Source organism: Barbus barbus (genome assembly GCF_936440315.1).
Source record: "Barbus barbus genome assembly, chromosome: 4".
NCBI lineage: Eukaryota > Metazoa > Chordata > Actinopteri > Cypriniformes > Cyprinidae > Barbus > Barbus barbus.
Genome location: NC_136732.1, coordinates 33,715,711 through 33,743,292, shown reverse-complemented (window position 1 = coordinate 33,743,292; position 27,582 = coordinate 33,715,711). Strand labels below are relative to the sequence as shown.

General features: G+C 37.4%; 1 protein-coding gene across 3 annotated transcripts; it reads right to left on the bottom strand.

Moving 5' to 3' along the window:
* Positions 1-1,301: 1,301 nt before the first annotated feature.
* Positions 1,302-27,582, bottom strand: tlk2 (tousled-like kinase 2). Of its 3 annotated transcripts, XM_079415080.1 has the most exons (28): positions 27,326-27,582; positions 26,627-26,715; positions 26,072-26,298; positions 25,675-25,724; positions 25,527-25,587; positions 25,287-25,426; positions 23,117-23,223; positions 22,323-22,388; positions 19,539-19,621; positions 15,064-15,135; positions 13,927-13,993; positions 13,756-13,799; positions 13,534-13,632; positions 11,380-11,487; positions 11,189-11,281; positions 10,595-10,705; positions 10,286-10,422; positions 8,648-8,800; positions 8,497-8,563; positions 8,303-8,400; positions 8,074-8,155; positions 7,601-7,692; positions 6,970-7,059; positions 6,616-6,785; positions 6,385-6,520; positions 6,118-6,229; positions 5,898-6,005; positions 1,302-2,777 (listed from the first exon to the last, which is right to left on the bottom strand). In XM_079415080.1, the coding sequence occupies exons 1-28, from the start codon at positions 27,484-27,486 to the stop codon at positions 2,604-2,606; spliced, it is 2,997 nt and encodes a 998-aa protein (XP_079271206.1). In that variant the 5' UTR covers positions 27,487-27,582; the 3' UTR covers positions 1,302-2,603. The 3 variants fall into 3 exon arrangements, with proteins under 3 accessions (XP_079271206.1, XP_079271205.1, XP_079271204.1); XM_079415079.1 differs by lacking the exons at positions 22,323-22,388; positions 23,117-23,223; positions 25,287-25,426; ... (3 more) ...; positions 26,627-26,715; positions 27,326-27,582 and adding exons at positions 20,506-20,930; positions 21,117-21,140; XM_079415078.1 differs by lacking the exons at positions 22,323-22,388; positions 23,117-23,223; positions 25,287-25,426; ... (3 more) ...; positions 26,627-26,715; positions 27,326-27,582 and adding an exon at positions 20,506-21,075.

Sequence of the window (27,582 nt, the reverse complement as noted above, 5' to 3'; positions counted from 1 at the left end):
TAATTGATTTTGACCATGAAAAATATTTTTGATCGGTCCAAAAGCATTTGGCTCTGCTTCAGTCTGAATAGGTCTATGATCCATCCGGCATCCATCCAAACTATCGGTTTCTGATTGAATAGAAAATGATAGGCTTTCAGAGATTTCACAACCCATTCCAAAGCACTGCATACTAACAAATCCACACTTTCTCGAACATCGAAATCCACAGACTGTAAGTCTAATGCCTTGCCTTTTCAACGTTACTCCAGCAGCTTTCATATTGAAGTTGACTTCAACGCAGCCATTCTGCAAAGGTCATGCAGTGGGCACAATTGCACATCTTGGCGTACAACTGATAAATACTGCAAATCCAGCTTTGCTGAGGAGCAGGAAGGAAAACACAGACAGATACCCTGAGGTGAGATGCAACCTGGATAAGTCAGAAGCAGGTACTGAACGAATGTGAGACAAATAACAAAAAGGCACTGCTCTACCCACATTTGAGAGCATTTCAAAACAGCAAGCGAGTTATCAAGAAGTCTGTTGGGAATTTATCAGCTCTGATAATCAACTTGAAAAATGGGTTGTGTTCACATGCAAGTACTGTGACATGAAAACACTGCGGTTTTGCATTGTTAGGTCTTTGGTACAGACCAGACGCAAGTAAACAAAGCCCAAACTGCTTTATGTTTTATATTTATTTGGAACATTGAATTACTAAATTGACTAAAATACACAACTATAATGACTTATTTTGATAAAATGATCATCCTAACACAAAATTTTTTTTTACCAAATACCAAACTACCTGCTATTAATTGTAATGAAAACATCGTTTCCAGTGCAGCGTTACTTCAGTATAATTTACAGGAATATTTTGAAATCAATTTTTATTAAATTTTAGTTTATAATCTAATGATATGCTTTTGATATATATATATAAAAATAAATAGTTCTATTTAGCCTTTTTATTTTTGTATAATTCTTCAGCTTACTTATATTAAACATTTCTAAATGTTAGGTTTCTTAGTGCATTTAATTTTACAATATTATTTTTATACAATTATAGCATTTATTAATATTTTAATTAGCTTTTATTTTTTATTTTTTCAATAAAAATTAACCACAAAAATTAACAAAAATTAAGTTTCATTATATTTTAAAGTTTCAACTTTGGGCTTTTTTCCATTTTATTAGTTATTAGTAAATATTTCTATTTTTATTTATTTTTTTATAAATGGCCAATTCAAACCTTTTTAGACAGCATCGGTAAACATCAAGCCATATATAAGACAAATAAAGCAGACAACACAATGTATTAATAACCAATAGTATTTAATGATCGCTCCAAGTTCTGCCCTGTACCCCTGAACTAGCTCCGTCCCCTCGAGAGAGTTCTTTCCCACAAACAGTAAAACAGGAACAGGCAATCAGCCGTATCACCAGACCTAAACATATATGACTGTGTGTCATTTTTGAATGCATGTGTGTCTGTGGGTTTCTATGTGAGGCACAAGACTTAATTAATGAAAAATAAAATCTAACTTCATCTCATTTTTCAACGTTAGATTCGGTCCAAAGACACGATGAGAAACAAGAACATACTTGGGGGTTGGGTGGGGGGGGGGGGGGGTAATCCGTTAGTGTCGCTAAATCTAAAAGAATATGCTTCCTAAAAACGCATTTTCAAAAAAGCATAAAGCAAAAACGGAAAGAAAAAAAAATAAAACACTCAAGTCAAACAGCACCACCTACTGGTAGAGCTCAGCTTTGGTCATAGAATAGGGGTGAAAGTGAGCAGGACATACAGACAAACACCTCCAGAGACAAACGTCTGGGCTAGACCTGTCCATTACATCTCTCACACAGTACAAACATCTGATTCCCAGCATAGAAGATCAACTAACCTAGAGGTCCTGAAGCTGATTTGGCCTCAGCAATTATTATGTGATCTGACAGCAGTTCAGAAAGGCGTTTAAACTAGGGTTAACTATTGTTGAAATGAACCCAATGACAGTATTGCTTCCAAAAGTAAATAGATCTGTTCCAGAGGCAAAAAAACGATAGGAGAGACAGAAGATGATGGGCCGGGACGGGCTTTGTGTCAGCAGGGAGCGTCTCCAGATTCTTTAGGAATATTGTACATTAGTATGAGCGGGCTTGTCCCATCAACGGTGTTGCCATGTAAGAAAAATCAAGCTGACCTCGTTATAAATGCGTGTTTATGTGTGTGTGTGTGTGTGCGCGCATGTGTTTGTGTGTTGTGGGGTGCAGGGCATATACCAGTCTCTTTCACCAGTCTGAGCCGTTGCAGTTCAGTCCTTCTCACAGGTAATGCACCCTCTCGCTCTGACTTGCTCATTGGGGCGCTTTTTAATCCCCTCCCATCCAAAAATAAAATAAAACTAAACAAATCAAGCCTCCAGATGCCTGGGAGAGGAAGAAGGGTGGAGGGGGTGTGTTTTGTCTCCATCCCTCTCTTACCCTTTCCTCCTGCTCCCTTGCTCGGCAGGTAAGGGGTATGAGACCCCTTCCAGTGCACTGCATAGAGGGGCAGGGCAAAATGTGAATGCCCCACACCGCCTGCTCTGGTCAAAACTAGCAAGGATGGGTCGGGGCTCTCAATTCGAGGCGCTGCTGTTGGAGGAGCTGGAGGTGGAGGCGACGGCCATGCTGGAGTTACCGGTGGCGGCCACTGACTTGCGTATGTGGGGGAGGAGGTAGGGATCACTGGCCAGCTGGTGAACATCGATGCGATCCTCCTTACGGTACACCAAGCATCTGCGAATGAAGGCCTGAAGTGGACAAGAAACTCATTAGAAAGGGTTCGGTTTATGTTCCAGTAGAAAAGCATCAACAGCCTTGTGTGGAAGTTGTTTAGGTAAAGAAGGGTTTGTGCAATTCATCTAAAAATCACACAGAACCCAGGATTTATATTAAAGGAGGCAGACAATAAACATTGTTCCATGAGCAAATATTAGCCAATCTGACTCACTAAGCGAACAGTCATTATTATGACAAGTTTCCTAGCATCACGAAACCACATTAATGACAGAATCTCACAACCTTTCCTGTGCCACTAAAGTTGCTTCCTAAAAGGTTAATACAAAGAGAGCAACAGAAGGAAAACAGCGAGCAAGACATGCATTTTATAATTATCAGAAATACAATTTTGGTATGATAAAATCAGCTGCAGCCCTAATTATTGCTCTGACTTTTTATTTTCCTGAAAATGGTTTAAAAGTCAAAGTAGTTGTTTATGACAACCTTATTATAAAACAATAATAACAAATGCATTAAACACGAAACAATCACAGACATGGTAATGTTTACGCGGTGCGATGCAACGCGACGCGTAAAAAGACAACACAAGTCATTATATCCAGTAATTTTGTCCCCACTGGATGCAACAAATGCCTCGTTTATATTGGGTTTTTATTGTTTTAGTCTCGTCGGGACACGGCATCACAATGCGGTGAGGGGCGTAACATTTCCGTCACACGCTTGAGATATTCGGCCAATCACAACGCACTAGATAGCCAATCAGAGCAGGCCTCGCTTCTCAGAACGATGAGCTTTGTAAAAATCGACACGTTTCAGAAAGGCAGGGCATTGAGGAGCAACAATAATGTACAGTATGTGGAAAATAATGTGTTTTTTGAACTTTAAACCACAAACACATTGCACCAAATACACAAAATAATATGCTTTTTAGCAACGTCATATGACCCCTTTAAAATACAGTAGAAACAGTAATACTGTGAAATATTATTGCAATTTTAAATCACCGATTTCAATTTCAAACTTTTATAAAAATGTAATTTATTCCTTTGATGACAAAGCAGATTTTTTTTTCAGCATCAATACTCCAGTCTTCAGTGTCACATGATCCTTCAGAAACATTTCCAATATCCTGATCTGGTGCTCAAGAAACATTATAAATGTTAAAACAGTTGTGTTGTTTAATATTTTTGGAAACAGTGATACATTTTTCTTTCATTTTCAATTATTTGCAGCATTTATTTGAAATAGAATTTTTTGTAACAAATGTCTCTGCTTTTGATCAATTTAATATGTCCTTGCTGAATAAAAGCATTAATTTCTTTACTGACAGTGCGGCTCAATGTTGAGCTCGGCTCTGATTGGCTAATCCATAGTGCGTCTCATTTCAGTAGCTCACACAGCAGGAAGGAAACACAGGGAAAATCTATATTTCAATACTTTCTCACGCAGTTATATCGTTGGGTAATTATACTGTATATAAAATGCAGGCATCACGGAGCCGCTATTAATATGCGGGGCATTGAAACTTTCATTGTTTAACTTTCACTTTCGAGATTCGCAACGTACTGTTTATACTATGGAGCGGCAGTACTTACCACACATTTTACAAGATCAGATGCTTGTCAGTGGTGCTCAGGATCTGTAAATCATTCGCCATCATACTCAGTCATCTCTCCTTACTCTGTTTATGGTAAGTGAAATCTTATGTACTGTAATGTAACAGGCTACCGCTAGCAACAATGTCCCCTTAGTGGCTCACGTTATTTTATTAGAACGTGTTATTTGCTTTCCATGCCTTTCTGAATATCGACACCAACCCAATCCCTGCACAGCCTGGAACATAACATTTATCTCCATGATCTGCCATTTTCGTCATTGCTTGTTTCTTCACAATACCTACAGAACAGATGGTTCGGCTGGCCTAGAACATGGGCGGGTATATGCAAATATTGGGGGCGCACATATTAGTGATCCCGACTGTAACGTCACAGTCGGTGTTATTTTCTAATTCGTCTATTTTTCAGTGGTCTTTTGCATTCACGGGATTTACATGAGGAGGAAACAATGGTGTTTGAGGCTCACGGTATGTCATTTCCATGTACAGAACTCTTATTATTCAACTATGCCAGGGTAAATACAGTTTTCCATTCTATGGCACCTTTAAATATTTTAACATGCGTGAATAAATCCAACCACCCCATTGATTTAAGTTTCACTTTCCATAATCCGTCACCGACAGAGGAGCATCTTGGCGGCAGGGATTTAAATTTTTAACAAGACTCAAATTGAAAGGCTGAGTGAAAGACTGGATTTTTTCGATCAGGTAGGGTACAAGTGATTGAGACTGTCATATACATAACATTATGATGAGAACACTATTATAATAAAACTGTGAATTTTTAGATTTTAGTTGCTGTGTTTCTGCACGTTGCTGCGTAAAGAATGTGTCCACAAAAGGAGTTCATTCAGAGCCGCGCAGACACGTTCATGTGCATTTTGTACAAATAGCCTGTACAGTAAGTCATAATATTAACATTATGTTGTATAAATAACGAAGCGTATTCTATATGAGATAAATGAGTTAAATACCATTGATTAAAACCTATATGCTTCAATCAACTGGTCATCTTCAGCGTGCACAGCTCAAAACAGAAATGCAGAACATTAATAACTACAGTCATATACATAACGTTTTAATGAGAGCATTATTGTAAAAAATTTTGTGAATTCTTAGGGTTTTGCTGACGTTTAAATGTTAACTATCTTTAAATCAAAATATAAAACATTATTTTGTATCTGCGAGGTGTCCGTTACAAATTTCCCGTGTGTTAACGTCAGTAATTATGACTTGACTCTTGGAAATGTATTTTGCCCCACCCCCAAATATATGATTTGTAAATCCTTAGTCAGGGGCACCCCTAATTTAAAGAACTTAAAGAAGAACTTACAATTCATAGTCAAATGTGGAAAAGAGGGAAAAAAAAATAATCCAAAACGTTCTATAGACTGTAAAAACGAGTGATGGGAGTTCAGGAAACCTTGTTTCATGATACTTCATCAATCCTGGGACTAAACTTCTCCGCTCTGGGATCACACCATGAAAGAAAACAGTGAACTGTCTGAAGAAGTACCTTAGCCTCAGGTGAGACTCCTGGTTTGGGAGGAAACTGCACCTCTGTGGCTTTGAGAATAGTGTTCTCCTGGAGGATGTCCTGCTGGGATTGATTATGACCGAACGGCTGTGTGGTGAAGAAAGAATAAAAAGATGAGAAAAGAAAGTACTAATACTTCAGCGGACAGTGACAACACAGCCAGTGTTAGAACATGTACATGTGTATGTGTGTCTTTTACCTTCTTCCCATAGAGGCACTGGTAAAAGATGACCCCAACTGACCAAACGTCCACTTTGTTGGAGATCTTAGGTGGCTCTTTTCCAACCACAAAGCATTCTGGGGGAAGATACCTGGAGCACAATAAGACAAGGGTTTTGCATTTTGGACTCAGCATATTCAGACTTTCAAACCATAAACTACTTAAATTTTGTGCTGAGGGAGATTACAGTTCATTTGATTAAATTCAAGTAGTATACAAATCCTGTAACAGTAACAGACCACTCACCAGTATGTCCCCGCCCCCTGTGATGTCAGCTCCATGCCGTCCACCCCGTAGTTGTCGTCGTCCATGATCTTGGACAGCCCAAAGTCTGTGATTTTTATTTCTCCACATGCTGTGCCATTCACCAGCAGGATGTTACCTAGACAAACAAAAGAATCAGTGTTCAACAGTCCCGTCTTGCACTCATTTAAAATGGTGCCAATTCTTCAGTTTAGTGGTCTGTGCATGTCATACCTGGTTTGAGGTCGTAATGGATGATTGGTGGGCGGATCTCATTTAAGTACTTGAGGGCATTGACGACCTGCATTATGATGGATCGGGCCTCTTTCTCTGACATTAGCTTGTGCTGCTTCAGGTAGAAATCCAGATCGTTCCCCTCACAGTACTCCAGAACAGTGCAGAATCTAGAAACAATCCCACATAAAACATGACCTCTTTCGTCCCTGCACTTTTAAGGAGTGAAGTAATGGAAAACAAAACTGCACCAACAAATATGTTGATTGCAAAACTTTCCAATTAACACAAAATTAGTGAAAATGACTGAACACTTGAAAGTGTTCACATTTCAATAAGAGCAAGTTTACTCACGAGTCGGTATCCAGGGAGAAGTAGTCATACAATTTGACTATTCTAGGATGGTCCAGCTCTTTATGGATCCTATATTCTCGACAGGCATGCCTATAAAACATTTCATGACCAACCATCTTCATTCAACAAACAGTCCAATAAATAGCACCAAACAAACTTTGCATTGACAACCATGTAACTTTCCCCCTAGTTCCTTTCAATCTATAGTCAAACGCAAAAATCAGAGGCCTCATGTATAAAAGGTGTGGAACAAATCAGGATTTATAACAGCAAAAACCGATGTGAAATGTTGGCGTACACCAACTGCAAAGCATGCCTTCAAAATTTTTGCGCACATATATCCCAGAAATTAAGCCAACATTGTTTATTGAAATTTAAAGGTAAATTATATGCGCAAATGATGTACATTTAGATGTTTTCTGAACTGTTCATAGGAATATTTTGAAAACTGATGTACATTTACAATAAGGACGATTCTAAGCACATCTTTATGAATGAGGCCCTGATTTCCACAGGTTGGTTCATTGAGAATAATGCATTCTGCGAAAACACGCACACTTGGCTCCTAATGTTAAATTGAAACATGCATTAGCCTTTAAGAAACAAGGCTGGAAAAGGTGTTTAAGCTCACTTGTGATAGTTCTCCTTCTTCTCATCTCTCCAGTTCTTATTCAGCTGGTGAATCTTCACCGCCACGTACCTCTGCTCAGTCAAATCAAAGGCCTGGAGAAACAGAAAAGATCAGAATTAAAGTAACCATGCCAGAATGGTTGACTAGTCGATTAGTAACTAATTTAATCTAATTTTCTTCTCCTATTTTCATTTTATTTCACTCCCGCCAGCTGTTTTTAAAACAAAGAATGTGTCCCATTTGAACGTCCCATGATTTTATGCCCCATTCACGCGGGGCGATGGCGTCGTCAACGCTTGACGGAGGGCACGTGCGTCTAAAGCTTGGTGCTGACGCGACCGTCATAGTGACAACAGTTAAATGGGGCGTTACAGGTCTTCCAGTCAACCCACAGACTACTTGATTATGAAAATATGAAGATTTGTACATCCCTAAAGTAAAACATACACTCTTTCCAATCACAGATCTGTTACCTTATAGACCTCACTGAAGCCTCCTCTACCCAGCAGATGCAAGAGCAAGTAACGGTCATTTAGCGTGGGATGATCTTTAAACCTGACAATCGGAGAGACAATCGCACAATAACTTAAATCAACCACAGACATTTTTAAACTCTGAAAAATGCTCAAAAGCCCTCTAAAAATAAACTCTACTGAAACCAAAAAAGGCACAAGTGTGGAAATAAACTTTGAAAGTGCATACTGGGAGTTATCTTCATTGTGGATTCTTTTGAGCTCTCGGATGTGAAGATTACGCACACGCTCCAACCGTTCCAGCTCCACTTGAATCTCTGCTTCCTCCTGGCCCACACACACACAGACACACATAACACCATAACACTAAGACCCCTTTCCATGACAACAAATTTAACCACATGAATCTGACGATATGAATACCTTCTTCAGGTGTCCAAGTCTCAGTTTGAAGATTTCTTCTTGCTCATGGTATTCTGCTAAAGATAACCTGTGCGAACAAACAAATTAGGACAAAATCCAATTAAGTTGAATTCCTAAACTACTCAAAGCCTGACATGACAGAAGAACTTACATCTCGTTCTCGGCGCCGTTGCTCTTGCTCTTGCGTTTGTTGGGTTCTAGGTTGGGAGGAGGAGTCTGACTGGCGCTGGGGGGTTTCTTCTTCATCAGCAGTTTCCTCTGCCTTTCTATGTCCTCTCTCTGCCCATTGACTCTCTCTTGTTGTCTATACAAAGACATTTTTATTTTTCCATATTGTTTCAAAGTACTGTCACTCGAAAAGTTCTTCACATTCTCTGTGCATGTTTGTTTATTAAATACGTTTAAATATTTTCATATACCAATAAAAGGCCCGTTCACACAAAGTTAAATGCCTGGTAAATTAAACATTTCAATTGGAATGAATGGACAGTGCAGACTGACACAAACATTTGCGCACACTAAATGTAACAGGTTTTTTTTTATTTTATTTAAAAGGAGAGGCATTCCAATCTCTTTTCCGTCGCACTGTCCAACTAATAAGATTAATGCTTTTGTTTGTGCCCAGAGCTGCCACTGCTGTTACATAAAACTGTGACTTGGTGGTCCTCCTAAACAGCTAAGTGAAAGAAAATAGCACAGGAAGAATCCGGAACAAGCTATCTTGTCTTTCTACTGCTGTTGGTGCTGTTTGATAAACACAACAGAATATAAATATCTGAATGACAGTTTGAAAACATGGAAATTGCGTTTGACTGCCTTCCTTCTCTTTGTCAAGCAGGTGTCAGAAACGGAACGCTGTGCAGTTATTTGTGTACCGGGGGTACTTTTACTTTTCTAAAAGCGTCACCTACTGTCAGAGAAAGTGCATTTTCATTCAGCCAGTCTGTTGATTATTATTATTATTTTTATTTATTTTTTAAATCACAGACCAAATTTTTATACCAAAATCATTGCAAAGAATGTGGAGAAAAAAAATGATCAATAAATATGGAGCTGGTGATAACCCAAACAATGCTACATACAATGAATAAGTTTAAAAACAAACATTTAAAATTGCTTATAATTTTACTTAACATTTCTATGACTATTTGTATTTGAACATTCAAGTATATTGCAATTTATTTATTATAATTTATCTTTATTTTTAAATCTGCTAGAAAAACAAAAACATGGGGACACTTTTTTTAGTTGACAATAACTGTGTCTACACTGGACACAAGCGGTGTGATAAAACACAATAGAAACTATTTAATCAGTGATGTTGTCTACACTGGATGTGGTGTGGCATGACATGACAAATCCCTGACAGCAAACTGACGACTCATTCCATTTATGACGTACTGACACAAAGTTCAAATGATTTTAATGGACGCTTTGTCGCGTCCAATGTTGAGACGGTGTAACCGTTACTTTGATTCTGAAACAAGTCACATTTCTGATACTGAATGCAACCAATCAATTTCTCATAAAACCGTAAAAGTGACAGAATAAAACTTGTGTATATCAAGTTCATGTTAGAAGAATCTGAAGGTCTGAGCACATGTGAGCACCCAGCAAGATCCTGAAAGCAGCACATTCATTCATCATGAGTCTTTTATGGCTAGCTCTCCACAAGCACATGTGTGGAGTGAAACTGACCATATTCTGTCAGCGCGTGTTAAGTGTGTGTGTGTGTGACATCTGACTAGGCTCTGAAGTTTGAGAGAGTGTGGATGTGCAGCTCACATACTTGACTAGATTCTGAAAGGCATAGCCATCTGTCCACTGCTCGGTAAATGAGGCTCCGTGCCGTACGGTGGTAAAATGGCCCAGACGTAGCCGGTCCTGCATGCTCTTTTCTCTGCATGCAATCTTCTCCTGCTTGGACTGAAAACATACCCAAAATTCAGCAACTATAGAAAACAATACCATAGATATGCAATACACTGCTCAAACTGGATAAAAACTACACATCCATCATCATCATTATAAAAACATAAAAATGTGCATTCACACCACCACACATTTACCACTGCATATACTCCGAACATACATTTACCTTTTCAATTAGCAGTTTCTTACTCATGGTAACACATTTATTGAGTCGTTCTTTACATCGTTCCAGCATCTTCTGCTGCTCATCGATCTGTCTGCGCAGGTCACAGTTTACCTGCAGCACACAAAAACACCAAAACTGTATTCTCAGCAGTAAAACATTTGATAAGTGAAAGTCACAACTCTGGGCATCTCATAATAGGGGTAATTAATTTCTTTTTTTTGTTAACAACTGTTTATTAAGTTGTATTTTGTGGAACAGTAGTACAAAACAAAAAGCAGCTGAACTAGGTCCTTAATTTCGTGTTTATGAAAGAAGTCTCTTATAAATCACCAAGTCTCCAGTGTCGCATGATCCTTCAGAAATCATTCTTATATGTTGATTTGGTGCTCACGAAACAGGTCTAATTTTTATAAATGCTGTGCTGCTTAATATAATGGAAACAATAAATTTTTTCAGGATGCTTTATTGAATAGCAAGTTCAAAAGAATGGAGTTTACTTGAGCTTTTGATCAGAAGTGCAAATTTCACAGGCTCTATTCTCAAAAAGGGTTTCCACATCTCAAGATTTCAATACTGATGTGAACAAAGTCGTACCCTAAGCAGGTCGTCAATACGTCCTTCTTTCTTCTCCAGATCCGAGCTCTTACTGCTCTCCAGCGCTGCTAACTTCTCCATTGTCAACTCAGACTGAGAAGGATATCCAAATGATAGTGGATGTCAAAGTGAGGATCTGAAAGTGTCTGCAAAGGTGCAAGACTGCGAGTGTGTTTTTTGTGGTGCGTTACCTGTGTGGCTCGGTGCTGAGTGTGTGTAGAAGCTGGCTTGTGGGAACAGGAGGAGTGGGAGTGGTCTGCGTTTACTGAGCTAATGGAGGAGGGGCTTCCTTGCTGCACCTGTCAATCAAAACCAAAAAGACATTTACATCAACGCAAAATGCAACCATAAAGGTCACTGTTAATAAGAGCGCCATTTTGCACTTCTGCCAGTTCTCTGCACTGCTACTCTATAATCATGTTTTATTATAATAATTACTGCTACTGCGACAGTAAATGAACACAAATATAATTATAACTCCTATGATAATGCTTGTACTGAACTGCTTATACACAGCTACAGCAATCAAAGCATCAGCTACAGCAGTATACAATTTGCAATGCAATTTTTTTTATTATTATTATCTTTAGTTTTAGTGCTGTTTTGACTGCCCAAATGCAAGTTGCACAGAACAAGTTGAACATTCAACTGTATATGTATATGTATATATATAGCGAAAATTACATAACATCGATCAAGAGATAGTTCACCCAAAAATGAAAATTCTATCATCATTTACTCACCCCCGTGAGACTTAATCTTTAAAACACAAACTTAAATATTCATGAAACCTGAGAAGTTTCTGTCTCTACATGGAAAGTCCAGGTAACCTTCACAAAGGTGTTGTAAAATAAATCCATATGAAACGCGATATTCAATCCAAGTGAAATGATTGCTCTATGATGAACAGATATAATTTAGGTTTTTTTATCTAAACAATGATCGACACGCATACACAGGTCACATCACATCTGGTGAATACATGTGTGTGATGTATGAAAACCAATGAGAATTGTTCTAGCGCATGACGCACATGTTCTCTACATGTGAATGAATGATGCATTTATATAGCGCTTTATTGTGTATTGCTGTACACCCAAAGCGCTTTACAATCATGTGGGGGGGTCTCTCCTCAACCACCACCAGTGTGCAGCATCCACTTGGATGATGTTTCTGCATGTTTCTGCATTAACTTGTGATGTACTATGTACATGTGCTTACATGTGAATAAAATCTGTTCTTCATATAAAGCTATCATATCTCTTTTCAAGAGCTTGATTAAGCCACTTGATACTAGTGGTCGACCGATATATCGCCAAGGCCGATATATCAGCTGATTTTTGGCATTTTTCAAATATCGTCATTGGCCGATAAGTTTTCGTGTTTGGCCGATGCGTTCGAGGTGGGACTTTTATTTTGACCGCGCTGAGATCGGCAGCACCTGAGCACACAGTGCTCACATTCTCCATAACATTAAATGAAAACAAAAAGTATTATAACGATTGCTTTTATATTACTTTCTTGTTTGCCATCAGCATTCCGCAAATACGCATTTATATCATTTAAACAAATCTTTGAATGACTAGTCAACATTTTAGTTTCACAAACTTAGTTGAATCCAGTTGTGAGATCTTGTGAAGTGTGCATTTGTATCTGCGAATTGAATGCAGACACGAGGAAACGCGCGATCAACAAACTTTAAACTCGTGATTTCAAACTATGCTGCGCTTTATGCATTTGCCCACTATCATATTCATGTCATTTTCACTGTGTGCTGTATGTAAAACAACTGTTACCTTGGCTTTATTGATTATGATTCCCAATGCACACAAACTGTGCCCTATTAGTTACAGTGTTTACTTCCTTTTTAATTATATTTTTATTAAATATTTATTTGTGAAAAATACATTGTCATCTAAAGAATGTTTATTTTACACATTAATTTTTTTATCCAATTTCAAATGATTTCAAATTTCTTAAATATTAATTAAGATAAATAAAATATATATTGACTATATATTGGCCATCTTGCTTTCCAAGATCGGCTGTCAAAAAAACCCAATATCGGTCGACCAATACTTGATACTTATGAATTAATTTAACAATGTCTTTGTGACATTTCTGGATCTTCTACGTTTTGGTTACTTGGACTTTCAATGGAGGGACAGAAACCTCAGGTTTTAATAAAAATATTTTAATTTGTGCATAGATGATTAACCAGTCTGATGAGTTTGGAACAACATGACAGTGAGTATATGACAATTCACATATTTGGGTGAACTATCCCTTTAATAGTTATATCAACAAGAGGTAATGAGAGGTTTGGCAGTAAGAAAGAGACTCACGGCAGCAGGAGGGTTTGAGAGAGAGTGCTGTGGAGAGGACCGTGCCACTGGCGGAATGCCACGAGCTGGACTGGTACCAGTACCACTACCCCCTGCAAACTACACACAAACAAATGATTTGAAGTTAAATCAGAAAACAAAAGCGTATGAAAACAAAAATTTAACCCAGAATGGGGATCTAATGGATACTAATAAAAGAATGAATGAACTACATGCGCCTACCTCAAAATAATCACTAATTTTATGTCCTCTCCCTCCTCCTTTGCCTAGGGTAAAAAAATTAAAAATAAATATCACAACCATAGTTATTATGAGAAACAAAAGACGCGACATGCACCTGCTGAGAACCAGTGCATTCAGCTTCATTCACAACACAGTGTTACTCAAACTCACCCTGGTTGTCAAAAGGGTCTCCTTTCCTTTTACGTGTTCTCTGGTCATTAGATTTCTTCTCTGGGGTCTGAGTAGGAAGAGAGAGGGAGGGATAGAAACAGAAAGTGAGAGAGAGATTGTAAGTTGCCAGGCAAAAGCAAGAATCCATGACATCACCTCATTCCACAACCCCATTCATTTCAGAAGTTTCCATTGAAATGTTAGAGGTTACGAGCTCATACAACCTGAAAGACTGAACAACAACATCCAAAGACTGCAGAGACACAACAAACTCTGCATGTCTGCTCGTTTTAAATAAACTGCACCTGATTTAGTTTGCAATGTCTTGTAATGCTCTTTTTGAACAACATGGTTTATTGTTCTTAATATTCTTTTTTATTTCATCAGGTCTTAAAAAAAAAAAAGGAATTATCATAATTGCCAATTGTTTTAATCTAATTCTATGAGAATAGGCAAGTCCACATAACAGCTATAATGATTAAGACATCGAAATAAGATTTATTTCTTCTCCAGCTGATAGCACTGACAGCCAATCAGAATCCATCTAACTTAAAGAGCCATCAGACATCATAACTGCAGCATGTGGTTAGTATATCAGCTGCTGATGTGGACTCTATTAAAGCTTAGTGATGTTACATGTTACAACTCTAAAGCGAACAACAATAATCAGTTTATTACTTTAACAATACATTTTCAGAAATATGTAAATGCTGTGCTTCTTTCTGTTTGACCATCATGCCGTGCTGTCTGTTTGTCTGACCAATGGCAGACATGGTCATTATTCCTGAAGTTTCATTCATTGATACTATCTGGCCAGAAATGACAAACCTAACCTTTGTCTGACTGCAACACAAGAAGTAAACAATTACAGATGTGCGTTTCACTGATTAAAAACATCCAGATGCCAAATATTAAAGAGAGGGCCCACTAAATCTAGAAGTGGAAAAACAAAACAAGTCTTTCCAACCAGAAAATAAAACATGGCGCCAACAACAACATTAGAACCTCCCTGACTCCCTGGACCTCCCTGACTGTCAATGTGAAACACATCAGTTGACAATTGCATCACCTACTTTAGGCAGAAACAGAGATATTTTAGTGTCTGAACAACCGTTTGAGCTTCAGATGTATACTAACCTCCAGCTCTTTGTCACTGAGGGAGCCCACGCTACATAAGCTCTGGTTAGACGACTCATTGTGTCCAGAACCCTGCATAGAGGAAGACAACAGATAACAGGATTTGCATTTCCTGAAGGATAGATCAGTGCTAGCAGTCTTCAGTTCAGTGAAAATAAAACTGAAGTGCATAAGCCATTTTCTTGTTATTACAAGTTCAAGTTCAAGTTGAGCTTTATTGTCATTCCGCTACACGTGGGGACATACAGTGGAACGAAATGTCGTGTCTCGCAGGACCACGGTGCTACATAAATACAGACATTACAACAATGAAGTAAAAAGCACTATAAACCTATACACTACTAACAGATTTATATATATATATAAGTATTTACCCTATACAAACTAAAAGAATAAAGGATAAAAAAATACAACTACAAGTTACAGTTATTGGCAATTGTGTATGAAGCAGTAAATGGATAAAATATGCAATAATACATCATGAATTATTCACTTGTGCATGTCATTCTAAATCATTTATTTTTAATTTAGCTTTTTTAGTAAGTTTCAGTTAAGTTGAAATCGCCTTGGAAATAACCTTTTATTTAATTTTTGGCCATTGCTTTTAGCTAATGGATTTTCACATTTAATCAGCACAAAAAAAAAAATTAAAAAAAATAATAATTATAATAATTTTGCAACTTTCCCCAATCAATGTGATGTCCTTCCTAATTGTGCCTCTAATTAGCCTAATTATCAGTTTTTGAATCATTATCTCAGTTGTATATGCATGTTATTAATAAGCCTTTGGTAACTCAAATAACGCTTGTCTAAATAAAGTCTTCCTGCTCGGAGCTAAACAGCCAATTATATTCAGAGAGAACGAGTGACAGATGCTGGTCAGGTCAGGCTAAAACCCTCCACAATCCAATAACACAGTGATAAATGCCCCCGTGCTGCTCACCTACTGATGGTTCTTTCAATCAATTCAGTGGTTCAAATTTCTCAGACCAAACCAAACAGATGTGGAGTAGAAGGTCCTTCTAAAAACATCCCACGTTGCTCAGACAGTGCAGTGCACTCTCTTGGCCATGGCAGTGACCAAAGAACATCATCTAACACTGAAAAACTGACAAATCATTGTCCTTGTGCTCGGAACTGATCCAAAGCGTTTCCTCAAAGACACATACTGCAAATGCTCATAGATATCTAGGGTCTTTCTGGAGTTTTCCATCACTTAACTTATCCAATAGGAAAACGGAGACACAAATGTTTATTACATATAGACGGTTATTCGATGTGAATGTTCTCATCTGCTTAATTTCAGACTCAGAAAATCATGTTTTTGAGAGATTCCAACGTAAAGAAAAGCTTTTATTTAAAACTGCAACATATTTTAACCATAATTATCCTGACTATGGAAAATTCTTTAAGTTTTGTAAAACAGGTCCATTTATTATGATGTGCACTCTTAAAAATAAAGGTACTTCAAAAGGTTCTTCAAGTGATGCCATAGAAGATCCATTTTTGGTTCCACAAAGAACCATTCAGTCAAAGGTTCTTTAAAGAACCATCTCTTTCTTACCTTTTTATAATCTGAAGAACCTTCTTTCACCACAAAGAACCTTTTGTGAAACAGAAAGGTTCTTTATGGAACCATTTAGACAGATTTTTAGATTTAGATTTAGAAGCACCTTTATTTTTAAGCGTGTGCATGCCCAAAAAGCACAAAAACATTTAAACAAATGGGGGGGGACAACAAGAGGTTGATTGTAGCAACAATTACAAGTCAATTCACTGAAATGATTTGTATAAGGTTATTAGTGAAATGAAATAAAAACAGAAAATGTCATTAATACATAATGTATGAATTATGTATGTATATGAAATTTAAGTAAATAATCTAATTTAATCTAATCTAATTCATTGTGCAACATTTTGAATAAACTCGGCAATACACAAAAAATGCACTTTATTTTCTCATTCATGCATATTCTTTTTCGAAAAACCAAAACATGAGACGGTCCTTTGCTTCCGTAGGACATACAAAACTTTTTATTAATACATAAGAGTCATTTAGTCTACAATATATATCTAGGCTATTCTTTTGTTTTTGACAGATCGACGCAGACTCGTTCACAGCATCGCGCTTCACTCAGATAGGAATTCATCAACACGCAGCATCAGCGTCATGATCAGCATCCAAAAAAACAATTATTTCGACACGCATCAGGCATAAAATGTCCTTAAATTGAGCTGATTATCTTGTCAGAATGTTGAGTAACGAAACAAATAGGCTGTTCTTGAAATTTCGGTGATGCCACGAAATAATCCACACAGAAATCGGAACCCGGCTAAAGTTGCAGTTTTCTTGCCTTTCCCAGCACTGACATGATTTTCGCTCTCGTGAATTGATATTACAGTCTGTTTGTAGTTTCTAATGATAGAAAAGAAGTTTCTGAATCGAATGATATGAGATTCAGCAGGTGTTTCTGCACCTAAAGTAAATTGAAATCAGTATTTAGGACGCAAACCTCCAGTATTTTTTTGCACAAAGTAATAAAACGTAGTGTCAATAAAGTTATTCATTTCAGCATTTATCATGTTAGAAAAGAAAATTAGAGAACTCTCTCGAACCCACTGATATAATCTATCATTTACAGCAATAAACACAAATTACCTATTTTCGTCATTTTTGTGTCTATCACAATTTTGACGCTCTTTATCTCAGAATTCGATTACAGACGGGGTCACCTTTGTTTACATGAGCTTGCACAGTGCCCCAGTCATGTCCTTCATAACTGGAGAAAGCCACTGCTATAATGTCACCAGAGCTACTGTGAGTTTAATAATCATTTTCACCTTGATTTAATGCCTAAATGGAAAGCTGACAAATGTCAAAAGTTTTTTAAGCAAATATTCAGTCTCCTCCACTGACCAGTTCATAAGCCGTTAATAAACACATACGTATTAGTACAGTAAGAAGTAAAAGTAGTATGTAAACAAAGATTATTTCAGGTCTACCCCACCCATTTCAATCCAATCGTAACTCCATTCGGATCAATCTCAGTCACATTGATTGAGGTGTTTACATTAAGGCTTTTCAATCTTACTGAGCCATCAATCCGATTACTAACAGATTGTTTGGGTGCACAGGAATGTAGCTAATGACATTTATTAGCGTTTCTACAATTGCATGTGTCTATTTCGTGCACACAAAGCTACAGCAGGGGCACGTTCAAGCTCACACCGGTGCACAACGTTTCTCTACGGTTTCCAGGTTGAACGACATGTTTCCTGGAAACGGTGTGCAACGGGGTTTGAGATACGTTTGGTGTGAGTGTCAAAAATGTCAGCCCAATCAGCAGCAACATGTATTCAAACGACACGGTATTAAAGAGACACAATGCACAATGAGTCCAAGTGATTAATGCAACATAAAAATACTATACATAGGCCCTATTTATATATTTTGCTATTGTATTGTGGAGTGACATACTTTCATAAACATTTCTATACTCTGATTATATAATGGTAAATATTACAATTTCACAGGACAACAACAGTGATCAGCAAAAATGATAAGTCTAATACTCGCAATAAAATAATCATGTAGATCATAACACAGTCTCGGAGGTAAGAAATGAGAGGCAAATGTTGGATCCCAATAATTAGGAACCACAGTTTCCACAAATCCCTTCACTCGACTGGGATGTTCTCTGTTATTCTGGACGGCAAGGGCAGTGACTGTAACCGAGTATTTTGCAGTATTAAACACGTATTTATACCGATTTAATCAGGCTCTGAAAATTCTTCAAAAAGAACACAAAGAATGGTCTTCTCAGCTGCCATAGTTGCAACTCTTGCATCATCAGAACAGGGTGTTTAACACACCACCGTTCCGTTTAATAAACGTTTTGCATCGTTTTGTCAGGCCTGAACGCAGCCCAGGTAAACTTGTTAGTTGTGTGGATGCAATTTACAGTGAATAAATGTACTTTTTGGGCTGAAATACCAAGAGGTATTTCAGTAGTTGCTAAAAAACTGTTTCTCGTCAACAAATGTAACTACCGAAACTTTGTTTGTGTTTTCTTGGATTTAGATCAATTTAATTCCGTTTGCAATCTTTCCATGAAAAATTTATTTAGTTGCATCAATATATGGAACACTGCCTCAACCCTGCAGCTAAATCTCTATTTTTTGTCCAAAAAGCTGATCTTCTTAGACTAATTGTAATAACAAGCATGAGCTTTCGTGGAAAATGATAGTAACAGCAGGTTGATTCAGACAACTGGGCAAAAGCAGGAGGAAAAAATGAACTTAACATGTAACTTAATGCATGAAAGCAGACAGGCCAAGGGCCAAGACAAACACACGAGTGAAGACCTCATACCAACGGATGAGGTCTAATGCGAGAATGTATGTGCAGGAATGACTGATTATCATAAACAAATAGAAATGGGGGCAGAAATATATCAGTTTGAGACCAGACAGACCTTTGCAACTCCGACTCCTGTGAAACGGGCCTCCAGAAGCTCCTGCCTGCGAGGATCCAAGCTGTGCAATTCCTCCATCATGGCTGCAAGAGAGAGGAAGAGTGTGCATGACATTATGTAGCCATAGTGATGCTGACAGACTGATGGTACAGTAATGTGTGTGACATGTTGAGTCATGTGTCCCCAATACATGTTTTCGAGAGCATTCTGAGATTCATGCCTCCCTACCACCACTCACTCAGTCATTAACTCACTCCCACCTGAAGCCATATCCTATAGATAACCTATGAGAAAAACACCATGATCATGCAAGATCTTCACAGATCAGTTCATATCAAACCACATGCAACACCTGACCTGCAGTGCATTTAACAAAGAAACATTGATTTTTAATCAATCAGACTTATTTTTTGACCAGAAAACAACTGCAATCAGTGCAAAATCACACACTATAATAGGACTATTAATATGATCTGAGAAAGTGGCTGAGGAGAAAGAAAAAAACATACATGCACAATGCTACCTGAACAACTCTAACGTTATATACTTCCTAACTAACCAGCCAACCAAACTATACACCGTTAGAGCAACCACCGATTTATGTGTTAGTTAAATCTCATCTGTTGCACGTCCAACATGATTTAAACACCTAATTCAATGGAATCTGTAATCGCTTGTTCCAGCATATTGTATATAATTTCAGGATAACATGATGAATTGGCCTGGGTTAATAAGTTATCATTCTGGCTCCATCATTAGATGTATGCGATTGATTGAAATAACGGATAACTTATAGAAAATCGGAAGAAACAACGTTTTAAAGGACAAAGAAAACAAAAGAAACTGCATCTAAATACCGTCTCAGTATCTCTTTACCCCTGGGTTTTGCTTCTATTGTCTGTCGTTTCTACACTGCCCTACAAATTCTTCTGCTAGCCTCCTTAAACTGCCACATTTGTCTTTGTACCTGTTTTATCGGGGTCTTTTCTCCCTCTTGCCGTTTTATCTGATCTCTTTTCTTCGACCGTTCTCCTCCTCTGGTCTCCCGTCTCAGCCTGACATCTCAGCGCTAGGCCTCAGCCGAATCCCCGACCCTCGCCTGCGCTCGGTGCCTGCTGTGTCGCTAGGGGACGCCAGCTCCGCGTCCTACCGTAGTCCGAGGACTGCGAGACCTCCGAGGCCTTGATCTCCCGAACCCGCCTTTCTCCGCTGGCCTTCTGCGATATCTATTTTCTACCAGATCTGAGGCATGTGGTACTTCGCTACAGATTCCTATCCGAAATGACGGTATTCGCTTCGAAGTTAGTTAACTGCTGTCTCGTGTGGAGATATTTAGTTTCTCTTGTTTGTCTTCGCAGCTCTGGGTCAGCAGCACCGAACCGGGATCAAGTCCTGGAATGATAAATCGGCTCTTTAAATTCCGTTCCACCCTAAAATCTCCTTTTACAAAGATTAGGTGATGTAGATGAAAAAATCCTTTTCCAAATCAGGCTAGTAAAATCAGATTCTCATTTTTTTTACAATGTAAACAATAATCGGTAAATCTCATATTTTCTCGTGAGATTGTGCAAGACATACCTTTCAACCACGCCCATTTCCACTAGCAAACACTTATCAATGAAAGGAAAAGTCAATTAATATTTTTTCTCTGTTTTTAGGGTTTAAAGCAGTGCACATGCAGCTTTATTAAATAAAATAGTGCCTACTATACCGTGGACAAGTTTTTTGCCCAGTCAAATATTAGTAAATAAAGCCTATAAAACCTGAAAAGGAAAAAAAGTGGACTGTGACTCAGATTATCCTGTATTATTGTGATTGTTTAGATGAAAGGACAGAAATGATTATTACCTCTATTGGTACCACATATCAAAGCATGCATAAAATGTAAATAAAGCTACAATGAAAATGTATTTACTACAATCAAGCAGGAGTCACTTTTAATAAAATAGTCTGATGACTAAAAAAATGTAGAAGTTCACATTTGATTTATTCATTTACATTTATCCAGTTTGCAGCGATGCCTGATATTTTCAGCTTTTCCATATATTCTGAAATTAAGCTTTATTTAGTGATCCCAAAATGAACAATAATAATTAATTAAAGAGCCATACATTAGCTTGGTAGCTGGTATAGGAGAAAACAGAAAAAAATGATAGTCTGCAAGAGGCTTTGTTTTAATACATCATGTAGTTTATTTATAAGTTTAAAAAAAGTCCCTAAAAACATCACTCAGTGTGATACACAGAAAGTGTCAAGTCCTCAAGTGCATCATGGGAACTCTTGTCCTCTGTCAACATTACCAAGTACGCTGCGTGAGATTGCGTCTCATACAGGTCACGTGTGTCAGCACTGCGATCCTCCATGGTGTTGTGACCTGTCCATCATCTTTAAAACAACCAAATCACAATACTCTTATGGTTCAGCCCAGATGTTCTCGATCTCTCCAAATAAGCAGTCTTGATTCTAAGTGGGCGCCAGGACCTTGCGATACTTGCACTGTACCCAGACTCTGTACATAGTCAGCTGCTTTCCTCTGTTCACCTGTAGGCGCCGGTCCACCATGTTCTGCACCTTCTCCAGGCCGGCATTGGAGAACAGATCATGCAGCTCATCTAGAGGAAAATGACAAAATTCAGACAAGAAACCCTGTAAATGTGTGGCATCCTCTTACTGTAGTATCATTTCATAATTACTTTTTCATGACATATAGTGCAACCAAAGTGTATTCATCAAATAGCGTTTTTATTACATAAGTGCACAATGCAAGTCTAAACGTGCATTTACCTTGTGTGAAAAAGTAGACGCGTGTTCCATCCCCTCTAACGTAGAAATTTTCAGACAAGCACCTCCCTGATTAAGAAAAGAACAAGCAATTAGGTTTTTGTTGTATTTAAGATAATTGCCATATCAGCTTCACAGGTTATTTCATGGCAGATAGAGATTAATCATTAAACAAACACTGCAATAAATACAAACATTTCAATAAATGTAAATTTATTTATTTTTTGTTTTACTGATTATTAGACATTTTCCACTGTACTTTAGGGCTGTCAAATGATTAATCATGTGTAATCGAATATGTATATATTATATGTACATATGAACACACATACATGTATATACTTAAGAAAATTTGTAATTTAGATATAAAATATTTATATAGAATGTAAACTTAAATATAAATATATTTTTAAATATATACACATGTACGTCTATAAATAATATATTATATACAAAAATATACATATTTTATGTGCGCACAAACTTTTACTCGCGATTAATCGTTTAACATCCCTAAAGTACTTGTGATAACAATGGTTAAAGTTTCTCTGGGTCCATCTTACAAGTGAACGCCTCCAAAGTTTGGCGTGATAAAAATCATTGTATTATGAGATTAAAATTGCGATACTGACATTTTGGTCTGCAAAATATGTAAACAGACACTTTTACTTTGTGTATTTTCAAGTGTTTCAAACACAATGCAAGACAACCGACTGCAATCCAGACATGACCTACAGATTTTCTTTTGAAAAATTATCTTGAAAGACATAGACTTTTCTCATGGATGTATCATCTACCTTTTTTGAAACGAAGCTGTGCCATGTCATAGCGGCCATAGTCTCTCAATAACAACACTCCTCCAGTTTTCAGCAGTCGTGCTAATCTATTAATACAGTTCTGCATCCTGAAAGAGACGGATTAAGAAGTTAATAGATTGTTAGTGGTCAACATCAAGAGAGCAGATAAAAATATGCAAGGGATAATGCAGACAGATTACTCTTATTTTGTGAAAACGTACTATACATTACCCTACTTTTACATTGTTACATATTGAATAAATAGACATGAAATAGTTGCTGGAGTTAAACATTTTCAAGAAGAAAAATTTATATGAGAGACATGAAATTATTACAGCAGTGTAGGAAAATCTGTTCAAACTGCAACAATAAAATAAATTGAAATTCAACAAACTGTAAAAAAACTGAAAATTGTAACAAAAAATTAAATTTAACTGAAAAAATAAAAAAAATTCTAATTATTTGATAATAGTGAAGTCCACATTACAGCTATAATGATAACAACACAGAACAACAATATAGTTGGAATCACTTTCAGAACATTTTTCTTTTCCAGTTGATTAACAATAAAAATACTGACAGCCAATCAGAATCCACCTGACTTTAAAGAGCTCAAGCATTTAAAGTGTTAGATGACAAAACTGCAGGTCGTGCTTATAATAAACAGAACGTTATCATTTGCTGGGTGGATGCTAATATCTTTATCATTAGTTATATTTATAGCTACTGTGTGTAAATGGGCCTTAATGGTCACTAAGCAAAAATAACTGAACAGAATAACAAAGGAATGCTTGACTGACCAATCAAGATTACATAACGCCTACCTAGGGGTGTGTGATATTGACAAAAAATAATATCTCAATATTTTCTAGGATTTTATTAATAGCGATAATTAGATGAAATTTTGCTGAGTGTGTTATTGTGCTGGTACTGACAAGCTACGCAATATCACGTTCAATATCGCAGGCGATTCATCTGCGATTCAGAGCGCGAACTGCTAGCTTGTCAGTGAACTACGGCTCTGTGTATTAAACGCCGCTCCATTTGAAAACAGATGATGGAGATTTAGTGCTAATCACGGAACAGTCTTTACTGATGAGATGCGCATGCAAAATATCGTGCAGCCCTAGTTTACACACTGTTTAATGCAGGACATGAATGCTTTTAACCTGCAGTTAAAAACATAAAATGTTGAATACTGATATTTGAAATTATTTAAATAATAAAAGATATTTTGAATGTGAAAATTAAAACCGCCAGTAGGTGGCAGCAACTGTTAAACATTTAAACGGTTGATTCATTCAGGAACAAAACACCGTCATTTGTTCATAGACGCAAAACAGTGCTGTGGCTGTGTTTGGAATTATTTTTGTTGTCGAAATTGTGCAAAAAAAAACAGGAAATATGGTGTCTTGAATAACTTGCTGCATTGCTGTGTCTTGAATAAATCGCTGCATTGCTGATCGTGGTTTCGAGTATATCAATACATCTGCCCTTTTCGAGGAACACAAGAACGCGCAGTAATCTTAGACAACTTAATCCAGATATTTTAATCAAATCCGTAAATTCGTTTGAAGAACCAAATTAGCCAGAGATCAGTTATCATGATTAGAAGATCTGGCCTCTTTCAAATCATCTCATTTAAAGATCTGTTTAAATCATATAAATGCATATTTGTTGAATGCTGATGGTTAACAAGAAAGTATTATGTTTGCTTTTCTATTACTAATGATATAAAAGCAATAAAAAATTACAGTACTTTTTTGTATACCTTTTAATTCTTGTTTAAAATTATATCTGATTATTTGACAGACTTCTGAACTATATAGAACTGTGCAGCCATAATAAACGTCCCACCTCAAAAACACCGACCAAACAGAAAAATGTATCGGCCAATGCCAATTTTTGAAAAGTGTCATATTTCAGTCCATTCAGTGTCAATATTTCGGTCGACCACTGCTTCTGGTGTTTATTGTTGTAATAAAAATACATTGAAAAATATGTCAGTTCATCTTTTTGAGTTTTTAATTTTTTATTTAAGATTATATTAGTATAACTTAATCATTTTAAGACTTACTGGGAAAGTTCTTTTAGTTGAGAAGCACTCTTTTAAAGGTTGCGTGCTTGATTTTATTCGTCACTGCTCACCCACAGTGTCATTAACACTCACTTCTGAGGATGCAGGGCGGACAGCACAAATATGAGGACAATGACGTCCAGACTGTGGTCTGGTATTGGATACTCTGAAGATGCATCACTCATATCATGGACGAACGCATGACAGCGTGACGGGTCATATTCAGGATTTGACTGCCAAAAAAAAGAAAAAGAAAAAAAAAGTCAAGAAAGATCAGCTATAAATGCAGATTTCTTAATTAAAAAAAAGATAATGAAGCTTCCTGTCACTTACTTTGACAAGGTCAACAGCCGTGCTGGAAAAATCACAACAGTAAACAAAGAGTCCTGGGTCACTGTAAAGCAAAAATAAAATAAGTTATTTCACCTATGTGAGTGGCAAACACTGTGGACAGCTCTGGTTGGTTTATATCTGGACTCACTTGTTGGTTTTTAAGATAGGAAAGACTGTATTGCCTACTCCACAGCCCACCTAAAGACCCCCAAAACACACACACACGAGAGAATGAGCATATTCAGAGGCTGGGGATTGCTACTGACAAGGCTTTCATTTTCATCAAGGGTTTCCATAACAGAACAGTTGACCCAAAAAATAAAACCATCATCCTTTACTTACTCTTTTTCCATATAATTAAAGTGAATGGTGAGTACAGCTGCCACTGGTCACTTTTCACTTTCATTGCACTTCAGGTTATTCAAAAATATCTCCTTTTGTGGTCGATGCCAGAATGAAAATGAGGGCAAGTAAATAATATGACAGGATTTTTGGGTGAACAATTCTTTTAAAAGTTTCTACCGTATTTTTAAAAAACAAATCACCTCCAGGATGCGATAGGATGCAGAGGCTCCAGGAAATTCAGTGCCAGTGTGAGTCGAGGGAACATCTTCACCATTTAATAGATTCTCCTCAGCTTCTCGTGGAGGCTTTTGTTGAGGGGCCAGCTCAGGAAACTCTGTAAACAGCCAATGGCGATCCTTGAAGAAGCGGTTCTCATGAATGGTGTAGAAATCGTTCCAGTACTCATTGGCCCGGTTGTCAAACTCTTCTGACGGAGATACAAACAAAGAGAATATTATATATAGGATGAATTTAAACAGCATGCCTTTGTAAGCAAGTAGGCGATCTACTGAAATAAAACTGAAACAAAAATCAAGCTAAACAGAGAATGTCAAAAGCACATAAAATTTAAATTAATAGTGAACGTATACAAATAAAAGCTAATTTAAAATAGTAACAGTACACAAATAATAATAAACTAACACTGGATACAGAGTTTGATCAGGAACAACTGTCTATTTATAGCTTAATTTAATTGTATGTACACATCATTACATTTTTACTATAAAGCAAATGTAGGCAGTAGACGGATGAACCTTGTTTCTCTGCTGGGAGAGGTTGACTGTTTTCCTGCACCTTCTTCTGTGCAGCCTCCTCCTGTTCTGCTGACCACTCCACATTATCCCTACAGGAGGTGTTACACAATCACAAATATCATTTAACAGTTCTGTTCTACATCACATACAGATGCTACAGCTAATCAATGCTTTATGCCATTCTTCTATATAGTCTGCACTCTGACACGCAATTTTAAATGCCACAAGCTTTTTGGAGTTTTTAGTTTTCCATTCGTTTGTGATCTAATAAATAATAATAATAATAATAATATTTTTATTAGGTGAACATTTTGACATATTATATATGCATTGAACAAGTCCATAGCTAATTCAATATTTCATTGAACACACACAGAATAATGTATATTCCCGTAATAATCATTATTATTTTTCAATTAAAAAAAAACATGTCAAAATCAAACTCGTAATTTTAAGACAGTCTGTTATTTCCAGCTTGGTAGCCTGCAGTTATTTCTGTACTACACACGCATTTCCTCCTCTGGTGTTACTTAGGAGAAAGACTCCTCTAAAAATCCAAGACAAACCTAATAGCTACTTGGTGAATTTAGCTTGGAAACACCTTATTAAAAACCAGACAGAGTGAGTGGCAAGCTGACAGCACGGTCAGAAAGCGTCAGGAGTGAGTGAATGAGGCAGACAGCCAGTCTAATAACACACCACGCGTTGTGCTGAAACACCTGCCGCGGGTCTGTGAGGAAGCGAGTGCCGAACTGCGGTCGTTTCTGGGCCTCGGCGGCACTCTCTGTGGCTCCAGCAGCAGTTTCTGGCATGTTTTCTGCGGAGGAAGGTCCAGCAGCAACCGCAGGAGCCGCCATCATCACGCGAACCGGATGCACATGGCTGTTCAGTATCAGTATCTGTCTCCGCCCAGTTCAGGAAATAACGCCACCTATCGACCATTCGCAGACATTTTC

What these genes read in the sequence shown, in the direction of transcription:
- tlk2 (XM_079415080.1), bottom strand. Translation starts at nt 27,486, where the DNA reads ATGATGGCGGCTCCTGCGGTTGCTGCTGGACCTTCCTCCGCAGAAAAC. An exon ending in TTCTCCCTGGATACCGACTC is followed by an intron (nt 6,786 to 6,969) that starts GTGAGTAAACTT and finishes GATTGTTTCTAG; the next exon opens with ATTCTGCACTGTTCTGGAGT. An exon ending in AGTGCCTCTATGGGAAGAAG is followed by an intron (nt 6,006 to 6,117) that starts GTAAAAGACACA and finishes TTCACCACACAG; the next exon opens with CCGTTCGGTCATAATCAATC.